Raw genomic sequence first — 17,785 nt, 5'->3', positions numbered from 1 at the left:
AGTTAGTTACATTCAGTGGCGGAGTTACAATTTGTAGTCGGGCGAGGGCAAATTTGATTAAATTTTTTTCTAAATTTTCTGAGGGACGTGTGAAAAAAAAAGATACAGGAAAGTAAATATGAAAAAATTATATAATTTTGGCTAAAAATATTTTTTTTAGTAAATGTTGTAAATTTATAAGGGGCGTGTAAGAAAAAAATATATTAAAGAGGGGCAAATATTAAAAAATTATATATTTTTGTGTTAAAAATATAATTTGTAAAAATTAAGGGGAGGCATTGACTCACTTTGGACCTAAGCTGCCCCCGCCTTTGGTTACATCTAAAAGTATTAAATACAATTCATATATGTTTTAAAGATAAAATTAAATCGAATATTCTAATCCTTATAATAGCAAAAAATTATCACTTACAAAAGAGACAATAAATTTTGGGTGATTCAGATATAAATAGTCAATTTAAAATAAAAGATTTGCAAAATATTCAAAGTTTATCTCAAATTAGTGAAATAATCAAAATGTGTAATAATTATATTTTAAATTAAAAAAATTACCTCCGGATTAAATTTATTGAAAGTGATTATTAGTTATAATAATCGTCAAAAAATTTAATCTTGATGTTAAAATATTTGTACTACTTTAAAAATTGACAATATAATTTTGACTACTTTAAAAGAAATTAACTATTTTACTAATCTATTGATTTCAAATGACTATTTTGATTAGTCAAACTTAGTCTGTCTAAACGTATGAACTTTGGACATCAATAGATTAACTGAAGTGATCATAGAGATTTTCAATATGAAATTAAAACCAAAAAATTAAATTTTAATTATACTAATAAATGACTTAATAATTAACTACTATATCTCTAACTAATCTATTGACAAACTTTTTCTTTAAAATGTTAACAAACTTAGATCTCTCTTAATTTCTAGACATTTCATTTGAATCTTTCTCATGTATGTACAATTTTTCTTCTTTTCTTCTAATTAATTGAAAAATAACAACCAGAATACTAAATTAAAAGGATGCTTTATTGGGCGGTTGGAATCGTAGAATTTAATGAGTTTTGTGGATACCTTAATAAAGCAGTTTTGAATTTTTACCTGAAAACAGCCACCAATGGTGGCTGACAGGGCTTTATATATTAGAACCAAATTTTTTGCCAATATATCTTTCTACGGCTCAGATAAGCTCTCTTTGGTGCAAAATCATTCTCAGCCGTCGAACTTGGAGAGAACTTGGTTCTACCAGATTATCATAAATATATATATACTGAGCTATTATTAGTAGGTTTTCATTACGTATGATTCCAAATTAAATTATAAAAAGCTTTAACATTTATTCATATGTGATGCGTTTAATTGGAAGACAGTCAGGTAACTAATTATAAATAATATAATTAATATAATAATATTCTTTTTAAATGGAAAGCTTTATATCCTCAAGTTTGATCACATCAACAAAGTCACTACTAAACCATTATATCCGTGTCCCTCGACAAATGAATATATTTTTCTTCTTACAGGAAAATAAAATATGAAAATTACAATATCAGCAGTTTATGGACTCATATAATTTGGTATACATTAATATATGGACTGCCAATTTGTCAGAATAACCTTTAATTTTAATTCAGAAAACCTTGTGATTGCTTAAGAATCAAAATGTCAGAATCAACTTGATACAAATCAAGCAATATCTCACGTTCATTTGATTCTTCAAGACATATATATGGACCGATTGGGCATGTTTGTTTATATGGATTTTTTAGCGTCAAATTGAAGCATCAATACTTATATATATTTCAGCTAGCTAGAAATTCTAGGAATCAATATGTCGCTTGAGAATTTTGAAAGCTTATTATAACAGTTTTAGCTTGAGAGTGAGAACTACTAATTCATCAGCCAAACCATCACGTGCAATATTGTTCCATAAATATGGCTTGTATTAGCCGTCTATAACTTCTCCTCATAAAAAAAAGTGTGACAAATAATTCTACAAACAATTATAGAGCCTTCTTTGTGAAGTTTGTCGCGTCAAAAAAATTTGAATTATTTGAGTATACGTAAATGATCTCATGACGCTTTGGCTGATTGATTCTGCTTCAAAAAAAAAAAAAAAAAAAAAAAAAAAATCTCAAGCCATGCACGTGATTTTTTATTTTTATTTTTATTTTTTATTGATAATGCAGAACAGAATAAAAATTAGTAGTATATTTGGATTTTTCAGTTATATTAAAATCTCAGGACGCGTTATGCATATTGTTACTGACGCAGAGAAATGATAAGTGTCCTATTAAATTATATAATGCATTTTCAGAGACGCACTTATGTCTTTGTTTTCATTCTATATTTCATTGTTTGTACGTATATATTTTATATAAGAAGTGGAGCAGTATATAAATAATTGTTATTCCAAGCCGCTTGTCATACCTTTTCAAAAAAAAAAATGTGCACTTATACAGTTAATACATACATTAATTCGCTGTTCACAGTAAAAACAAAAAATAATAATAAAAAAATGAAAAACATTAATTCGCGATTTCTATTTTATTTTATTTGGAATCTATCAAAATATGTAATCGCAATACATTAAATGGCATATGAATAATATTTCTAAATCAGCAACTACTGGTTTTAAGAGGTTTGAATTCCCACGCATCCCTTCTTAATGAAGATATTAATGGCTCTCCTCTCTTGAATATACTTTTTTATTCTAAAATTTGACTTTTAAGACCATATATATAAAGGATTGAAATTTGAACATGTACACATTTGCATGACAATATTAGTCCTATATATAAAGGCCAAGATATCTGATAATGCATGGCTTTTCGAAACCCTAAAGACTTAGTACACCAAACCCAAATACGTTGATTATTATATATCTTTTTTAAAGAAAAAAACAAACAATGAATATTCTTGAATCCAAACGATTAGTTGCACGTAGGACCTCATGAATTTAATGTTTGCTTTGACAAATTCAAGTTTTTTCACTATCAATGTTGAATTTGTATAAGTTTGGATTATGATTTTGAGTTGGCAATGAGTCAAACTCAGTACAGTACCCAAAAAAATGAGACATGCATGATAATAGCATCGCGTCTGAGAAAACTAATATCGCTGAGCAGCCATATTTTCTTTCTTTTTTCTTCTTCAATAAAACTTAAAGAATGAAACAACACCTAAAAAAATCTGTTCTACCGACACAGTGGTGAGTAAGCAAGAAAGATATATAGTACAGTCCGTACCATATATATAAAAGAAGAGAAAGATATCGTATTTCGGATTTAGTTTGTCCCATTCAAACAGCTTTTCGAAGCTTTAGAAATATATATCTCCATTTACCATTTACTTTGCCAATCTATTTGTTAGCTATACTTTCTCAGTTTCATTCTGAAATAGTGTTCGTATAATCAAACGTTTATGTACAGGAACTAAGCTACTATCTTGAAATTGTAAAGTAACTAACATTTGAAGATTTTGAAAAAAAAAAAAAACAAGCAATTTTAATGGTGTGACAATTTTATTTGAAATTGCATTGTGATTATGTTCTTTCATCTTCGCATCTGATATATTAACTAACAAATACATTTATAAATTTCATATATAAACCAATATTAACATCTGAATTTTGGGATATGAAGTTTTGAATGAGTTAAAAGAAAACTTGTTAACTTATTTGATTTCTTTCTGTGTGTATGAATGATTTTCCTTAAAATTTTAAAATGTGGGAAGTCAACAACCACCACCATCACCACTGATTCGATCGGACGGCGCTGCCGAGGAGCAGCTCGTTGACGCAATCGTCGGTCGACTCGGGCACCGGCGAGTCGGACTGATTTTCTCGCAGATTGATCCGAAGCTTTCCGGGCTCAAGAAAGAGGTCATCGTCGGTGTTAAGGACACCAAGAAAATCGATCATCGGCGATGCAGTCACGCCCTCGAGCTTGCTTGTGATGATCGATTTGTTTGTGCGTTTAGAGTTGGTTTAGCAGAAGAAGATGGTATTTTTGAAGTTTTTAAAAATTTGGCTACTTTACTTCAACTTTAAAAAGTTGGAGTATTTTGTCAAACTCAAATATAAAAATGGCTAGATATTCGCATCGCCCTTAATTAATTAGCTAAAAAAAAAAAAGAATGATTCAAATAAGTCAATAAAATAATAGCTACCAAGTTTGTTACACCGAAAATTTTCAAATTCGTTATTTAATTTAAAAACCATTAAATTAAAAGAAGAATAAAATAGTATATATTAGAATATCAATTAACTGCCTAAAATCGTGTTTTGACTAGTTATTTTAAACAAATAAAAATTTTAGCTATTTCTTAATTGAATAGAGGTAGCGATTATCTTGATAATATTCATGATTATGGATGATCTCAAGAACCTCCTATAATGGAAATGTCACAGTAGTTTGCCAATTAAATGTATATTTCGTTTTTTAGTCAAATATAATCTATGAGCTATACTGCAAGCGGTATTTAATTTGGTCTCTTGGTTTATTCATTTATTTTGAGCAAACTAAACTATTGAATTTATTAAATTTTATTTTGTTTCGTATATATATATTTTTTTAATGAAATTCAACATGTACATACACCGAAACAACATATAATATGTTTCGGAATTCTACTAGCTTGTTCATAATTTAAAAATTATAATTAAAATATGAAATCTTACCAAGTTCATTTGTAAATATATATTTAGTCATCGCTATATCAACCTTTTGAACCGTATATATCTTGATAGGTTATGGTATATGTATGTGACTGTGGGGTGAGTAGTCTATGTCTTGACCGGCGGTACTATATTGAGAGAGATAACTGGACGTGACAAAAAAATTAAGAGAATTTTTTTTAATATCAAACATTCAACAATATATTCTACTAATAATAATATATGTATATATGCTCATAGCGAATTATTATATTATTTGCAAACAAATTTAAATTTAATAAATTTTGATCACTTAGACATGATGACAGATCACTAATATCACTAGTTTCCTCTTTAGTCTTAACACAAAAACTCAAACAAAAATTTTAAATATTCTAAAAAAAACTTTACACGGAACATATCTTTTCTTCCAACAATCGTGGTTCAATAGTCGTTAGTGCTGCGAAGAAAAAAATAAATGTTTCTAACTTTCTATTACGATTTTGTCTCCTCGCGAGTCGCGACGCCAAACAAGAGAAGAAATTAATTGTTTTTCAAATTATTAATCTTTTCAGGCCGGAACTTTCTTACAACTCACATTCGATATAAACCACATACATAAAAAGACTAAAAACACCCTCAGAGACATATCTTCCATAACTGTATATAAAATATATTATTTTTATAATCCGTCATCAGTTGACACATAGTCTCACACATACACATCGTTACTTCTATAAATTGGATTATCTCACACTCATTTCTCTCCAAACCCAAACACACTCTCACACACAATCTCTCTCTCTCTCTCTCTCTCTCTCTCTCTCTCTCTCTCTCTGTGTGGGACCGAAAATGGGTATGAACTCGAACAGAGTGGACGATCTCTCGGGCCACGAAACTTCGATAAGAATCCCAGTGGATCAGCCGATAATAATGGCGAGAAGCGCAACGATGACTAGGGCGAACAATACGACAATGGAGATTCACAAGGTCTGTCTTCCTCCGAAGCAGACGACTCTGGAGAAGTTCAGGCACCGAATGTCGGAGATCTTCTTCCCCGACGACCCTCTTCACAGGTTCCAAGACGACGGAGCGACTTTATTCAGAAAGTTCCTTCTGGCGCTCCAGTACTTTTTCCCCATCTTCGAGTGGGGCCCACACTACACGCTCTCTCTCCTCCGGTCTGACGTCATCTCCGGCCTCACCATTGCCAGCCTCGCCATACCTCAGGTACAACAGTAATCCTCTGAAACCCTACTCATTATAGCCTATTATATTCTTAAGAAGTATTAGTTAATTTTGATTTTTTTTAGTTTGGAAATAAATTTAATTTTTCCACGCAATTAATATATATATATATTTTTTATATTGATTTTTCATAGGGAATCAGCTATGCGAAGCTTGCAAATCTACCACCCATAGTTGGACTATGTAAGCGTGGCTCAGAAACTCATGCACAAACTCTTTTCACACACAAAATGAGTTGACCAACTAACTCAGTTTTGGATAAAATAATTAGTTAATTAATTAAATAATTATACGATCGTGTGCAGATTCAAGCTTTGTGCCTCCATTGATATACTCTCTGCTGGGAAGCTCAAGACACCTGGCAGTGGGACCGGTTTCAATAGCGTCGCTGGTGATGGGATCGATGCTGAGTGAAGAAGTGTCTCCAACATCAGACCCAACACTTTATCTCAAGTTGGCCTTCACTGCCACTTTCTTCGCTGGTGTTTTTCAGGCATCCCTCGGTATTCTTAGGTATTAATATTATTCACGTATCTCTTTCACTATTAGAAAATGACTGATATATAGGAAAAAAAATATTGCTTTTTGGACTAGGGGGAAAATATTAACCGCTTAATTTGTCATATTCATTTATTGAAAAAAAAAAAAATTGTCATATACATATGACTGTGAAAGTGACTTAACTCTGCCAACTAGTAAGAATTAATTAGGATGTAAAAAAGACTTTTTTTTTTGGTCAAATTATTAATTGATCTGATTTTTTTTTTTTTTTACAGGTTGGGATTCATAATTGATTTTCTTTCAAAGGCAACACTAATTGGGTTCATGGGTGGGGCTGCTGTTATTGTGTCACTACAACAGCTAAAAGGGTTGTTTGGAATAGTTCACTTCACTACCAAAATGCAATTGCCTGCTGTTATTGCATCTGCTATTACTCAAAGGGATGAGGTAAAAAAAATTAAAAAAAAAACATATATATATATATATATATATTTTAATTTAGAAGAAATACGAGTGGAATAAATCAACCCATGTAGGCGCAAGTAGATATATCATGTCAAAAGTAGTCTCATTCTTTTATTCCCATCTTTTTAATTTTCTCACCAAATTTTACTTTATGGGTGCTGTGAAAAGATTTCCTCATATATTATTAATTTTATTGCACCCATAAGATGGGAAGGAATGCTTGATCACACAACCTTTATTCTTCTACTCTCTATATATGAAGTGTCAAACCCATATTTCCTCTTTTCAACCAAGTTTTGGAGAATATTGTTCTTAGAATTTGAAAGAGATGGATGAAACGTCACCACTTATATATTTCACCTGGCAGTAAATAAATTTTTTAACCTTGCTAAATTATCTTTGCAGTGGCAATGGCAAACGATTGTGATGGGCATTTGCTTCTTAGTCTTCCTATTGGGAACCAGACACATAGTAAGTTAATTGATCTCAATCATACCAAAGTTGCACAAAGATTATGAATCACACATAACAATCTAAACATTATATATATTTCTATTTGTTGCAGAGCATGAGAAATCCAAAACTCTTTTGGGTTTCGGCAGCAGCGCCGTTGACTTCAGTCGTTCTTTCAACACTTATTGTCTTCTTTTTGAAATCAGAGCACCCGAAAATATCTATCGTAAGAGCCAACACCAAAGAAAAACTCTAATCTTAAGAGGACAAAAAAAAGAGAGAAACTTCTCTCTCAAGGTTCTATTGATACTAAATTCGAATTTTCTTTTACTGCACAAACAGATTGGCAATCTTCCAAAGGGACTAAATCCGCCATCATCGAACATGTTATACTTCAGCGGAAAATCTCTCGGCCTCGCTATCAAAACCGGCATCATCACCGGAATCTTGGCTCTCACTGTAAGTCAAATCACTTTATTTGAATAACCCTAAAATGATATCTGTGAATAAAAAAGAAAGTACTCAAATTCTTAGCCAATCTGTATGTGCTGTGGATTTCCAGGAAGGAGTTGCTGTGGGAAGAACATTTGCTTCACTGGAGAACTACCAAGTCGACGGAAACAAAGAAATGATTGCGATCGGGCTCATGAACATTGCCGGTTCGTGCTCTTCATGCTATATCACCACAGGATCGTTCTCGAGATCGGCCGTGAACTACAACGCTGGAGCCAAAACGGCCGTCTCAAACATAATCTTGGCATCGGCGGTGCTCGTGACTCTGCTGTTTCTGATGCCGCTTTTCTATTACACGCCCAACGTGATCTTGGCAGCCATAATCATAACCGCCGTGATTGGCCTCATCGATTACCAGTCCGCTTTTCGCCTCTGGAACGTCGACAAGCTCGATTTCGTGGCCTGTATGGCTTCCTTCTTCGGCGTCCTTTTCATCTCAGTCCCGCTCGGACTCTCCATCGCTGTCGGAATCTCGGTCTTCAAGATCCTTCTGCACGTGACCAGGCCAAACACCATGGCTCTCGGAAACATCCAAGGAACTCAAATCTACCAGAACGTTACCAGATACAGAGAGGCTCTGAGAGTCCCTTCGTTCCTCATCCTCGCCATCGAATCACCCATCTACTTTGCGAATTCGACTTACCTCCAAGAAAGGTCCGATATTCGTGTACAACATTAATATGATGTCTCTGAAACATATTTCAAGTCTCTCATGGTTTTCTGATTTGTGTGCGCAGGATAATGAGATGGATCCGCGAGGAAGAAGAGCGGATTGTGGCGAACGACGAGAGTGCTCTGAAATGCGTGATCTTAGACATGACCGGTATGTTGAGCCTCTTTTCTGTTTTTCTTTCCTTTTGTTTCGTCTTTTTCATGCTCTTTAACTCACAGTCGTACCTTCATTTTCCAATCTCAGCTGTGACAGCAATTGACACGAGCGGTATCGACACAGTGTGCGAGCTCAGAAAGATGCTGGACAAGAAGTCACTCCAAGTAAGAACACTAGCTAGCTCTTTGTGATTTTACATCCAATAATTTAAAAGTAGAGCTTTGAGATCGAATCTAACGGTGATATATATTTCTCTTCTCGGCAGCTCGTGTTGGCGAATCCAGGCGGGACAGTGATGGAGAAACTGCAACAATCGAAAGCGTTGGAAGGGTTTGGAACGAGCGGAGTGTATCTGACTGTCGGAGAAGCCGTGACTGACATTTCGTCTCTGCAAAAGTCTCAGTCTCGAGCAAGCACACTCTCAGTCACCACTGAGTGAAATAATAAAAGGAGCAAGTTATCATACTAGGGAGGGTATACACACAGTCACAGACATGTCCTGACCCAGTTTTCCTCTAACCCAAAGAAATGAAAATCTGTTTTCTTTTATTATTTTCCTTTTGTTTTTATGTATGTAAGAGGGACAGCGAGAAATGAATGCCAGAATCACACTTAGCTTTGTCTGTTGATAATACAAAATTTCACCCTTTTTCTCTTTTCCTTTCAACATATCCGCGGGTATTCAACCAATTGGCTTCGGATCAAATGTAGCATGTAATCTCTTAAGTTATCAAAGATGTCAAATTTCTGTTTTCAATAAACATTCTAGCTATGTATCTTTCTTTATACTCTTGAAGTCTTCGTATTACCTTTAGTAGCTGAAACCAAACATTCCAGAAAGAATGAAAATATAATAGCACCAAATATAACCAAGCAAAACCACCTGATTTTTTTCCCTCTGTTGATATATACCTAAAAAAAATTCAAATAGAGCAATCTGTTTTTTATTTTTTTTGGGTGTTTCAAGATACGATCTGAATCTAAAATGAAAGTGCCTAATACAAAATTACGCATTGAAATTATAAAAAATACCTGGTTTTGAAACTTCTGTCATAATTCTACATGTAGAACATAATGAATTTAGTAGACTTTGTGCCAGTATTTTCACATAGGGTGAGATATCTAGTTTTTTATTCAATCAATTATTAGTGGATATGTAAGAATACATTTAAAGTTTCGTAACGGGCAATAAAAATATACAAACCAGGTTAACACCACCCACGTAAACGGTATGCTATATGAGTAATATGAATGGAATAATACACCAGAAAAGGAGTTACCAGACCTTGGGACCCAAAGGAATCTAAATGGAATTGGAATAAAACATTCTTCGTATAGATTTGGCAGCAAAAAGAAGTGTACAAATTAAGAGCCAAGGGCTGAGAATAAAAGGGAAAAAATTTACAACATCGCTTCACTAAAAGTTGGCTAAAATTGAACAGGAACTTCTCTTTAACAAAATGCACACCTGTCTGATGGGAAAGCCTTTAAAAAGTTTCGGACTTTTAATCTTCTGTAATTGCACCGGGATGGAAAATAGAATCCGTAGCACATGGAGCTTGAGTTTTTCTTCTCTAAGTCACAGAATACCAGTTCTTGAGCGGAATCTCTTGCCATTCATACATCTACATCAAGAAATTACTAACAAGTTATACATGTGACTAAAGGAAATCGGCATTTGGATTAACAATTTGGCAAACTGAAGCTCAATCCAGAAACCAATTCTAACAGAAGACATAAGGTAAGTTTGAATTTATCACCCGGCATTTATGTTCAAAATGTGTCAGAGATAGGACTCCGTTTAATGTTTCACAAACTTAGTAAGTAAATGATCAGAAACGTCTCTAAGATGTTAACAATCTCAAGATGACAACGAAAGCAGTAAAACAAAGCTCAAAGATTAAGTTCAAAAGGTTATCCAATCCAAAGTTGATAAAATTTTAATCTCAATAAAACTCAATCTAATCCAGGGATGATTGGAAAAGGTCTTTACTTGATCGAAGTCGTGATACCGTTAGCGGAATCTCCCGTGATTCACGCCTAATGCAGAGATATTCCCCGAGTAAAGCCATAATCGCAATTCCGGTACCATTCACAATCCACCATGTCACCGAGCTAGGCCAACCACCGTATATTATGCACCCGAAAAGATGAATAACAAAGACAGTCACCGAAAAGTCCAAACATTTCTTTGCCCTCTCAACCAAAAAAACCAAATACCCAGCACTGCACAAACAGCACAAATTGTCTAATTGGAAGCTTCAAAACTAATCCAAGACGAGGAATAGATCACGAATAAACTATTTATATATGTGTCGCCAGAATTTGAACAATGAGTATATGCATTCAATCAAACTGGGAAAGTGTTAAAGGAAGCTCTTACCTTGCGAGTGAAGTCAACACAAACGAAGAAATGACACACCAGCCAGTGACTGTAGAAGCTGAGAGAGTGACGTAGTCAAGGAAATAGACCAGAGATAACCGAGAAACTCTAGTCCCGACGAGAATCTCCAAGAAGAAACCGAGAGTGAGATAGTACATGCTTTGAAGGCACACAATTTGAGCGACGATCAACCATGGGTCCCACACCACCGCACCATAGAACATCTCTCCGGAGCGATGAATACGATTCCCGAATACAACCAAAAGAATAAAATTCCCAAACAAAACCCTAAATTCTTAAACCTGCATAGCTGTAGTTTCCCGGAAAGAAATCAAAACCACGGAATTTAATCACCATTGATTTCACGCCTCGAAAACGATCGTGCCAGTTTGGATCTGAAATCAACGAAGTTATTGCAAAAATTGCTTCAAAAATTCGAATTGACCTCCCAGAGATCGCGATGAACAACGAAAATTTCGAGTCAGAAATCGTAATATTGTGAATCGAATTGCTCAAAATCGGTAGATCGATTGTAGATGAAGAAAGAAATTGAGGGGTTCGAACAGAGCTTCTTCACAAAGAACGGTGCTTGTCCTGTTCCCACAAAAAGACGCTACCCCTTTTTTTGTTCTCCAAATATTTTTGTTTAATTGTCGTTTTCTGAAGAGCGAAATGACGTCTTTGTCGTTTTCAAACATCTTTATAAGTGAAATTAAATATTAAATTATAGATGTCAAAATTATGAGCGAAATGGCATTAATTATTTGGTGAAATACTAAATTGAGTTAATATCTTTAATTTAAGATGGCAAAAATTGAGTTTATAGATATTTAGTAATTTAGATAAATATATGTGTGTATATATATATATATATATATATATATATATATATATATATATATATATATATTCTTCATACTCAAATCGGACCGGCCGGCCTAAACAGTTTTAAAAAAATTAAACAGGATCAGATGACTATAAACTCAATTTTATCTAAATAATAATTATAAATAATAATAATAGTGCGTAGTGCTGACGCCGTACGACAAGATTCGGATTTCTGCAAATACTTCGTACCAAGCAAAGACCCGATCGACGGAATTCAATTCAATCGAAATTGACGACTTCGATTTTAATCCTTCATCCAATCTCCGTCTTCTCTTGAGATACAAAAACGAAAGAAAACAATTTATGATTTAGGATAGTCTGAAAGTTCGAAGATTCCTGTTATTTTTTTCCCATTGGATCTGAAGCCAACGAAAGAGAAGACATGGGAGTTGATTATTACAACATATTGAAGGTCAATCGAAACGCCAACGACGATGATCTAAAGAAGGCTTATCGGAGATTGGCAATGAAATGGCATCCTGATAAAAACCCCACCAGCAAAAAAGAAGCCGAAGCTAAATTCAAGCAGATCTCCGAAGCCTACGAGGCAAGTTTTCTTACAATTCTGTATCTTTTTTTTTTTTTTTTCCTTTTGTCATTTCTTTTGAAGAATGTGAATTTTTTCCTTTTTTTTTCTTCATCAAACATTTGAGAACAGGTATTTCATGATGAAAATAGTGATTGGGTTCTATGTTTATTCTCTCATGTGCCGATCAATGTCGCTGCCAATTTTTTTTGCTTATCAGACATACGAATCGGAGCTTGAAAAGCAATTAGGTTTTGTTTAGTTTTGAGAATTTCATAAATGGGTCCTTAATTTCTGCAAAATTGAAAAATCTCAAGTGGCCATTGTTGATCAGGTTGCTTTGAGATTTTGCACTAATAGAGTTTGTGAGTTCTATATCCTCTGCAAGCTTTAGCTGCAAAAAAAAAGGCTTGAAAAAACAAACTAAGTGCAGCTCGAAAGAGACTTCTAAAATTGAACTACATTGGATCAAATCAATCAAGTGTATCCTCAATGATCTCATGACAGAAATAAACAAAAAAAAAAAAAAAATGTGACAAATGTTTCAGGTATTGAGTGACCCCCAAAAGAAGCAGATTTACGACCAATACGGCGAAGAAGGGCTAAAAGAATTGCCGCCCCAAGGGAGCGGCGGATTCCCGTTCGGAAGCAGCTCGAACGGGTTCAATCCGAGGAACGCTGAGGACATTTTCGCCGAGTTCTTCGGAAGCAGTCCTTTCGGGTTCGGATCGTCCGGGCCTGGGAGATCCACGAGGTTTCATTCCGACGCCGGAGGTACTTTCGGCGGCGGCGGACCCGACAACATCTTCCGAACTTACAGCGACAACGCGATCCCGAAGAAAGCGGCTCCGGTGGAGACCAAGTTGCCTTGCACCCTCGAGGAGCTCTATTCCGGGTCCACCAGGAAGATGAAGATCTCCAGAACCGTCGTCGGTTCCAACGGGTACGATCTCAAACCACTCAAAATAGCTTCTCTTTATCAAGATTGAAACTTTCTTTTTATAAGCAACCGCTAAAAACGCTGTAAACGAATAAACGAATGAACTTAATCGGAAACATTGCAGACGAAAAAGCACGGAGACGGAGATACTGACGATCGAGGTGAAGCCGGGGTGGAAAAAGGGGACGAAGATCACGTTCCCGGACAAAGGGAACGAGCAGGCGAACCAGCTTCCGGCGGACCTGGTTTTCGTGATAGACGAGAAGGGTCACGAGGTTTACAAGAGGGACGGGAACGACCTGGTCGTGAGCCACAGGGTGAGTCTTGCGGAGGCTCTGGGCGGGACCACCGTGAGCCTCACCACCCTCGACGGCCGAGCCTTGCCCGTCTCCGTCACCGAAATCGTGAGCCCCGGGTTCGAGCTCCTCGTCCCCAGGGAAGGAATGCCCATAGTCCGAGAGCCCGGGAACCGAGGCGACCTCAGGATCAAGTTCGACGTCAAGTTTCCCACTCGTTTGACTCCCGACCAACGGGCCAGCCTCAAACGCGCTTTGGCTGGCTGATTTTTTTTTTTTTTTTTTTTTTTTTTTTGTATATTTGATCACTCTTCTTTTCTTTGGGGCAAAAGAAAGTTTATAAATTTTTATGCCTCAAAGTTTTTGTTTATTATCTCTTCCATCCCATTCTTTTTAATTTTTTTGTGATTAAATTGTATTTGAGTTTTTTTTATAGGTTTGATACTTCAAGTAATTTGTGTTGAACATTGATTTGAACGTTCAATGATAAAATAAAAACATATATGTTATAGGTTGGTTTATAAGCTATATCATAATTATTTTGCAGAGCATAATCACATGTCGTTTTCACTAGAAAATCGGCAAAATACTTGAGAAACGACATAGCTTTCTGTGTGACTATGGAGTTGGAAAGTAGTATGCTAGAATATCCAAGCATATTCTTGACGAAATAAAAGAGATCTATTTTCAATGATATGCATCTTCTAAAGCAACGAATTCCTTCAGCTGAATAATACAGAAATATTTGTAAAAAATATTACTTTTTTTTTACTATTAAAAAAAAAATTACACTTCTATGTAATAAAAAAAATCAATCAATTTTGGAAGTCAAGCATGTTTGGTTCTCATCTCAAAAACAGTTTTTGAGTTAAAAAAATTGGAAACAAAAAATGAAAATGTGTTTGGTTTAATTTTCCAGAAATTTTTTTTTAAAAATTTTGCAGTTGTTTTGTAAAAGAGTAAAGAAAACTGAAAACAAATAAAATGTGTTTTTGGAAATTTTTTTCTTCTCTTTTCTCCTCCTTCTCCTCATCTTCTCTTTTCATTTTTTCAAAAACAAAAATGAAAACTATACCAAACACTTTTTTCAGTTTTTTCAATTTCTCAAAAACAAAAATGAAAACTGTACCAAACATCTTTTTGAAAACAACTGCAAAATAATTTTTCAGTACAACTACAAAAATTAGAAAATTGAAAACAAAAACTTTTTGAGTTAACTACCAAACAAAAGTTCAATTTCTGATCGTGTAAACATCTTTTATATTTAAGTTAAAATTTGTTGTAAATAAAATGAACTATTATTAAAAATATTGTGATATTTTTTTTTTTTTTAATAATTGAATGTTTTTCTTTGATTTTAAAATAATCGATCAAAATTTCAAGAAACGAAATAATAATAAGGTTTATTACAAATAGTCTTTGACTCTTGATTTATCCTAATTCTAAGTCCTCCTACTACCCAATGAAAATGCTAGCTCGTGACGTGGACTATATGACCCACTAACTAATCTAACATAGTGCCTTATAATGCAATTATACTAATAATGCCCAGTAAATTACTGAAAGAGAGAGACTTTTTAAGGGGAGGCAATAATCTCAAAATAAAACCAATTAAGCTCCTTTTACGCTTTAATCAGCGATCTGAGTTTGAAGAGCGAGTTTTTTTTCTAACGCGAGACCTTCGATTTTTCTCTTCGCTTCACTCTCTTGATCTCAGATCTCTTCTCGACGGTTCGTACTTCCCTTTGCGATTCTTCTCTTTTTTATTATGAAACTGACCTTTGCGATTCTTCTCGGTTATGTTATTCGTGTCTGTTTTTTCTTTGTATCGATTCTTGCCTATTTTCAATCCAGGACATTATATTCCTTTTATGAAACTACGAATTTGTGGTGGAACATGAAGGATTGTCTTTTTATTTTATAGAGCTCGATTCGAGACTCCAAATCCATTATTTCCGATGTTATATCGATTTCATTTGAATATTTTGGTGTTATATGAGTTGCTTTTTTTCTTTAGACTTGAAGAATTGTTTGATAATTTCTTTGAAGCTTCTGGTAGTAGATTTATGACATTATTTATTTATTTTTTGCTTTTCTTCCTTTGGAAAAGAGAAGAAATGAAAGATTTGCACATTTTTTAATTACCGATCATTGATTTGTGCTTATTTTTGTAGACCTGGTCTTACTTTTAATTTTATATTTTGCAAAGCTGATTACGGAGTAGGTCTTGATGCCTGATATTATATCTGATTAGAATCACAGTTAATTGGTCTGAAAATCATGAAATGATGGCATACACATAGTTATTCAGATCGATAGCTAGTTCACAGTATCACACTGCAAAATTTGGATTCGGAGTAGATCAATTTTCTCCTACGGCTGAAGAAAAAAAAAATCAAGTTTCTGATGTGAAATCGGTTTTGGACAATCGCGTATACTATTGTGTCTTCTTCCTTTTGATTCTTGGAAAAATCTGCTGACTAAATTCGCTTTCATTATTGGTTTCTTATCTAGATTTTGTATATCTGCAAAGTAACATTAAGTTGTGACTCATTTTAACTCTAGCTATGAGGCAAGGAGGCTCTACCCTAAACCCGTACGCGGAGGCATATATTCCGATCGCCAAGAGAGATTCATCAGAGCCTGAGGACAATCAACTGAAGGGAAAATCGCAGGACCACAGTCAAAGGGTGTTATCAGCCCAGAACCAGTACTCATCTCTCAGCTCTTATGGTGGACCATACCATAATGTGAATGCTGAAGAACAGACAATGAACGAGCAGTTCGACGTGGACTTGGATTATCTGAAGACGAAATTCACTGCTTTTTCTGTGGAGTCTATTACCGATGTTTTTATGTGTAATTACGGAGATTTGGACGCCACTTGTGAGATGCTGGCTCACTTGGAGGTAACTATTAATCTTATTTATTTTAATTATAATCGCTGGTTGTCAATATTTCATTGTGTCGCATGTCATCAGTGTTTTCCAATGCAACTGAAACTGCATGCTGCCATAGTGATAAGTTCATCAACTTTTGAGCTTGAGAATGTGATCTTGTATTTCTTATAGTTTTTCGTTCATCAGCTTCAAGTGATACATTCAACCCGAGTTCAAGTGTTGGCATCTAAACATGTCATGCTTTTGGTATCTGCAAAAAAAAAAATAGTGATATTAGCGTGACATATATATATGATTCAGTTCTCATGGGTTTCTTGTTTGTTTAGAACCTGACTGTTTCGCTGTTTTTTACAGGGCCTCGAGGACGAGTCTCTTCCTGATACTCTGGACATCGGTGACGTTTCTGAATCGAGTCAGTGCGCATCATTGAAACTGAAAAACGTTTCAGTGGCCACTAAAAGTTCATCCGATTCTGCTGGTTCCTCGCAAGTTGTCATTTGATGATCCACTGGGGGGGTTTTTTTTTTTTTTTGTCTTTCTACTTGTTGGCACATGGCTTTGTTGGTAAGAAAGAAGTACATAGAATAGGGATTTCCTCATGGAAACAAAGGAAGAAAAAGAAAAGGGTACACAATACAGAAAACTATGGTTGGTTGTATAGGTTCTATTGAGACCTTGCCTTTTGTTTAACAAGCTAAAAAAACCCGTTGTGCAGTTATCTTGCAACTCGTTCACTTTTGTGTGAAAGGAAAATGATGATCTTTGCCTCTTCTTTTGTATTAGGATCTCTAAACAAATGATGATTCTTGTTCTCATGGTCGTATATTTTACTGATCAAAGTCGCCTTTTTCATATAATTTTCGGAGAATTGATTTAATTTTGTAATTCGTAGAAATTCAGTCTGTTTACGTGATATTAGTAACAAGCATTTTTTTTTTTTACCAAAAAGAAAAATAAAAAGGGGAAAATAACACATTTATACCCTGTGTTTTAGTGAAATGTCGAGTTTAACCCTCGGTTTTCAAAAATGTCGAGTTCATACCCTCTGTTTAACTAAAATGACGAAATTATACCCTCTGTTTAACTAAAATGACGAAATTATACCCTGAAATAGACAACAGTGTCACAAATATTTTTTTTATTGACTTTTCATTGACGTTGACTATAATATTTATAATAT

The 17,785-nt window shown here is 34.5% G+C and overlaps 4 protein-coding genes across 4 annotated transcripts; 3 read left to right on the top strand and 1 right to left on the bottom strand.

Annotated features, from left to right (window-relative positions):
• The first annotated feature begins 5,438 nt into the window (after nt 1-5,438).
• On the top strand, nt 5,439-9,444 carry LOC149386592 (putative sulfate transporter 3.4). Its single transcript, XM_089625318.1, has 11 exons — nt 5,439-5,893; nt 6,046-6,094; nt 6,217-6,424; nt 6,688-6,859; nt 7,283-7,348; nt 7,443-7,556; nt 7,673-7,789; nt 7,893-8,497; nt 8,581-8,666; nt 8,760-8,836; nt 8,938-9,444. Exons 1-11 carry the CDS (start codon nt 5,516-5,518, stop codon nt 9,109-9,111), a joined length of 2,046 nt encoding a protein of 681 aa, XP_089481444.1. The 5' UTR covers nt 5,439-5,515; the 3' UTR covers nt 9,112-9,444.
• A 526-nt stretch (nt 9,445-9,970) lies between these two features.
• Nucleotides 9,971-11,661, bottom strand: LOC149386591 (structural molecules protein). The gene is made up of 3 exons (XM_089625319.1): nt 11,056-11,661; nt 10,666-10,898; nt 9,971-10,297 (listed from the first exon to the last, which is right to left on the bottom strand). The coding sequence occupies exons 1-3, from the start codon at nt 11,277-11,279 to the stop codon at nt 10,290-10,292; spliced, it is 465 nt and encodes a 154-aa protein (XP_089481445.1). The 5' UTR covers nt 11,280-11,661; the 3' UTR covers nt 9,971-10,289.
• A 399-nt stretch (nt 11,662-12,060) lies between these two features.
• LOC149386590 (DNAJ heat shock family protein) lies at nt 12,061-14,220 on the top strand. The gene is made up of 3 exons (XM_089626932.1): nt 12,061-12,490; nt 13,018-13,412; nt 13,534-14,220. Exons 1-3 carry the CDS (start codon nt 12,326-12,328, stop codon nt 13,970-13,972), a joined length of 999 nt encoding a protein of 332 aa, XP_089483058.1. The 5' UTR covers nt 12,061-12,325; the 3' UTR covers nt 13,973-14,220.
• Nucleotides 14,221-15,254: 1,034 nt separating this feature from the next.
• On the top strand, nt 15,255-17,375 carry LOC149386589 (polyadenylate-binding protein-interacting protein 5-like). The gene is made up of 3 exons (XM_089626933.1): nt 15,255-15,436; nt 16,271-16,614; nt 16,960-17,375. Exons 2-3 carry the CDS (start codon nt 16,273-16,275, stop codon nt 17,104-17,106), a joined length of 489 nt encoding a protein of 162 aa, XP_089483059.1. The 5' UTR covers nt 15,255-15,436; nt 16,271-16,272; the 3' UTR covers nt 17,107-17,375.
• The last annotated feature ends 410 nt before the right edge of the window (nt 17,376-17,785 follow it).

The sequence above is a fragment of the Urtica dioica genome, chromosome 9, assembly GCF_054948205.1.
Source record: "Urtica dioica subsp. dioica isolate 48M chromosome 9, U.dioica_male_clone48M_v1_H2, whole genome shotgun sequence".
In the NCBI taxonomy this organism is placed as follows: domain Eukaryota; kingdom Viridiplantae; phylum Streptophyta; class Magnoliopsida; order Rosales; family Urticaceae; genus Urtica; species Urtica dioica.
Note: the sequence above shows the minus strand (reverse complement) of the source record. Positions and strands in the feature narration are given on the sequence as shown.

Coding starts and splice junctions, on each gene's coding strand:
- LOC149386592 (XM_089625318.1), top strand. CDS start 5,516: ATGGGTATGAACTCGAACAGAGTGGACGATCTCTCGGGCCACGAAACT. Junction 7,349..7,442: donor TATTGGGAACCAGACACATA/GTAAGTTAATTG, acceptor TATTTGTTGCAG/AGCATGAGAAATCCAAAACT. Junction 7,557..7,672: donor AGCACCCGAAAATATCTATC/GTAAGAGCCAAC, acceptor CTGCACAAACAG/ATTGGCAATCTTCCAAAGGG.
- LOC149386591 (XM_089625319.1), bottom strand. CDS start 11,279: ATGTTCTATGGTGCGGTGGTGTGGGACCCATGGTTGATCGTCGCTCAA. Junction 10,899..11,055: donor GTGTTGACTTCACTCGCAAG/GTAAGAGCTTCC, acceptor CTGTTTGTGCAG/TGCTGGGTATTTGGTTTTTT.
- LOC149386590 (XM_089626932.1), top strand. CDS start 12,326: ATGGGAGTTGATTATTACAACATATTGAAGGTCAATCGAAACGCCAAC. Junction 12,491..13,017: donor AGATCTCCGAAGCCTACGAG/GCAAGTTTTCTT, acceptor CAAATGTTTCAG/GTATTGAGTGACCCCCAAAA. Junction 13,413..13,533: donor ACCGTCGTCGGTTCCAACGG/GTACGATCTCAA, acceptor GAAACATTGCAG/ACGAAAAAGCACGGAGACGG.
- LOC149386589 (XM_089626933.1), top strand. CDS start 16,273: ATGAGGCAAGGAGGCTCTACCCTAAACCCGTACGCGGAGGCATATATT. Junction 16,615..16,959: donor AGATGCTGGCTCACTTGGAG/GTAACTATTAAT, acceptor TGTTTTTTACAG/GGCCTCGAGGACGAGTCTCT.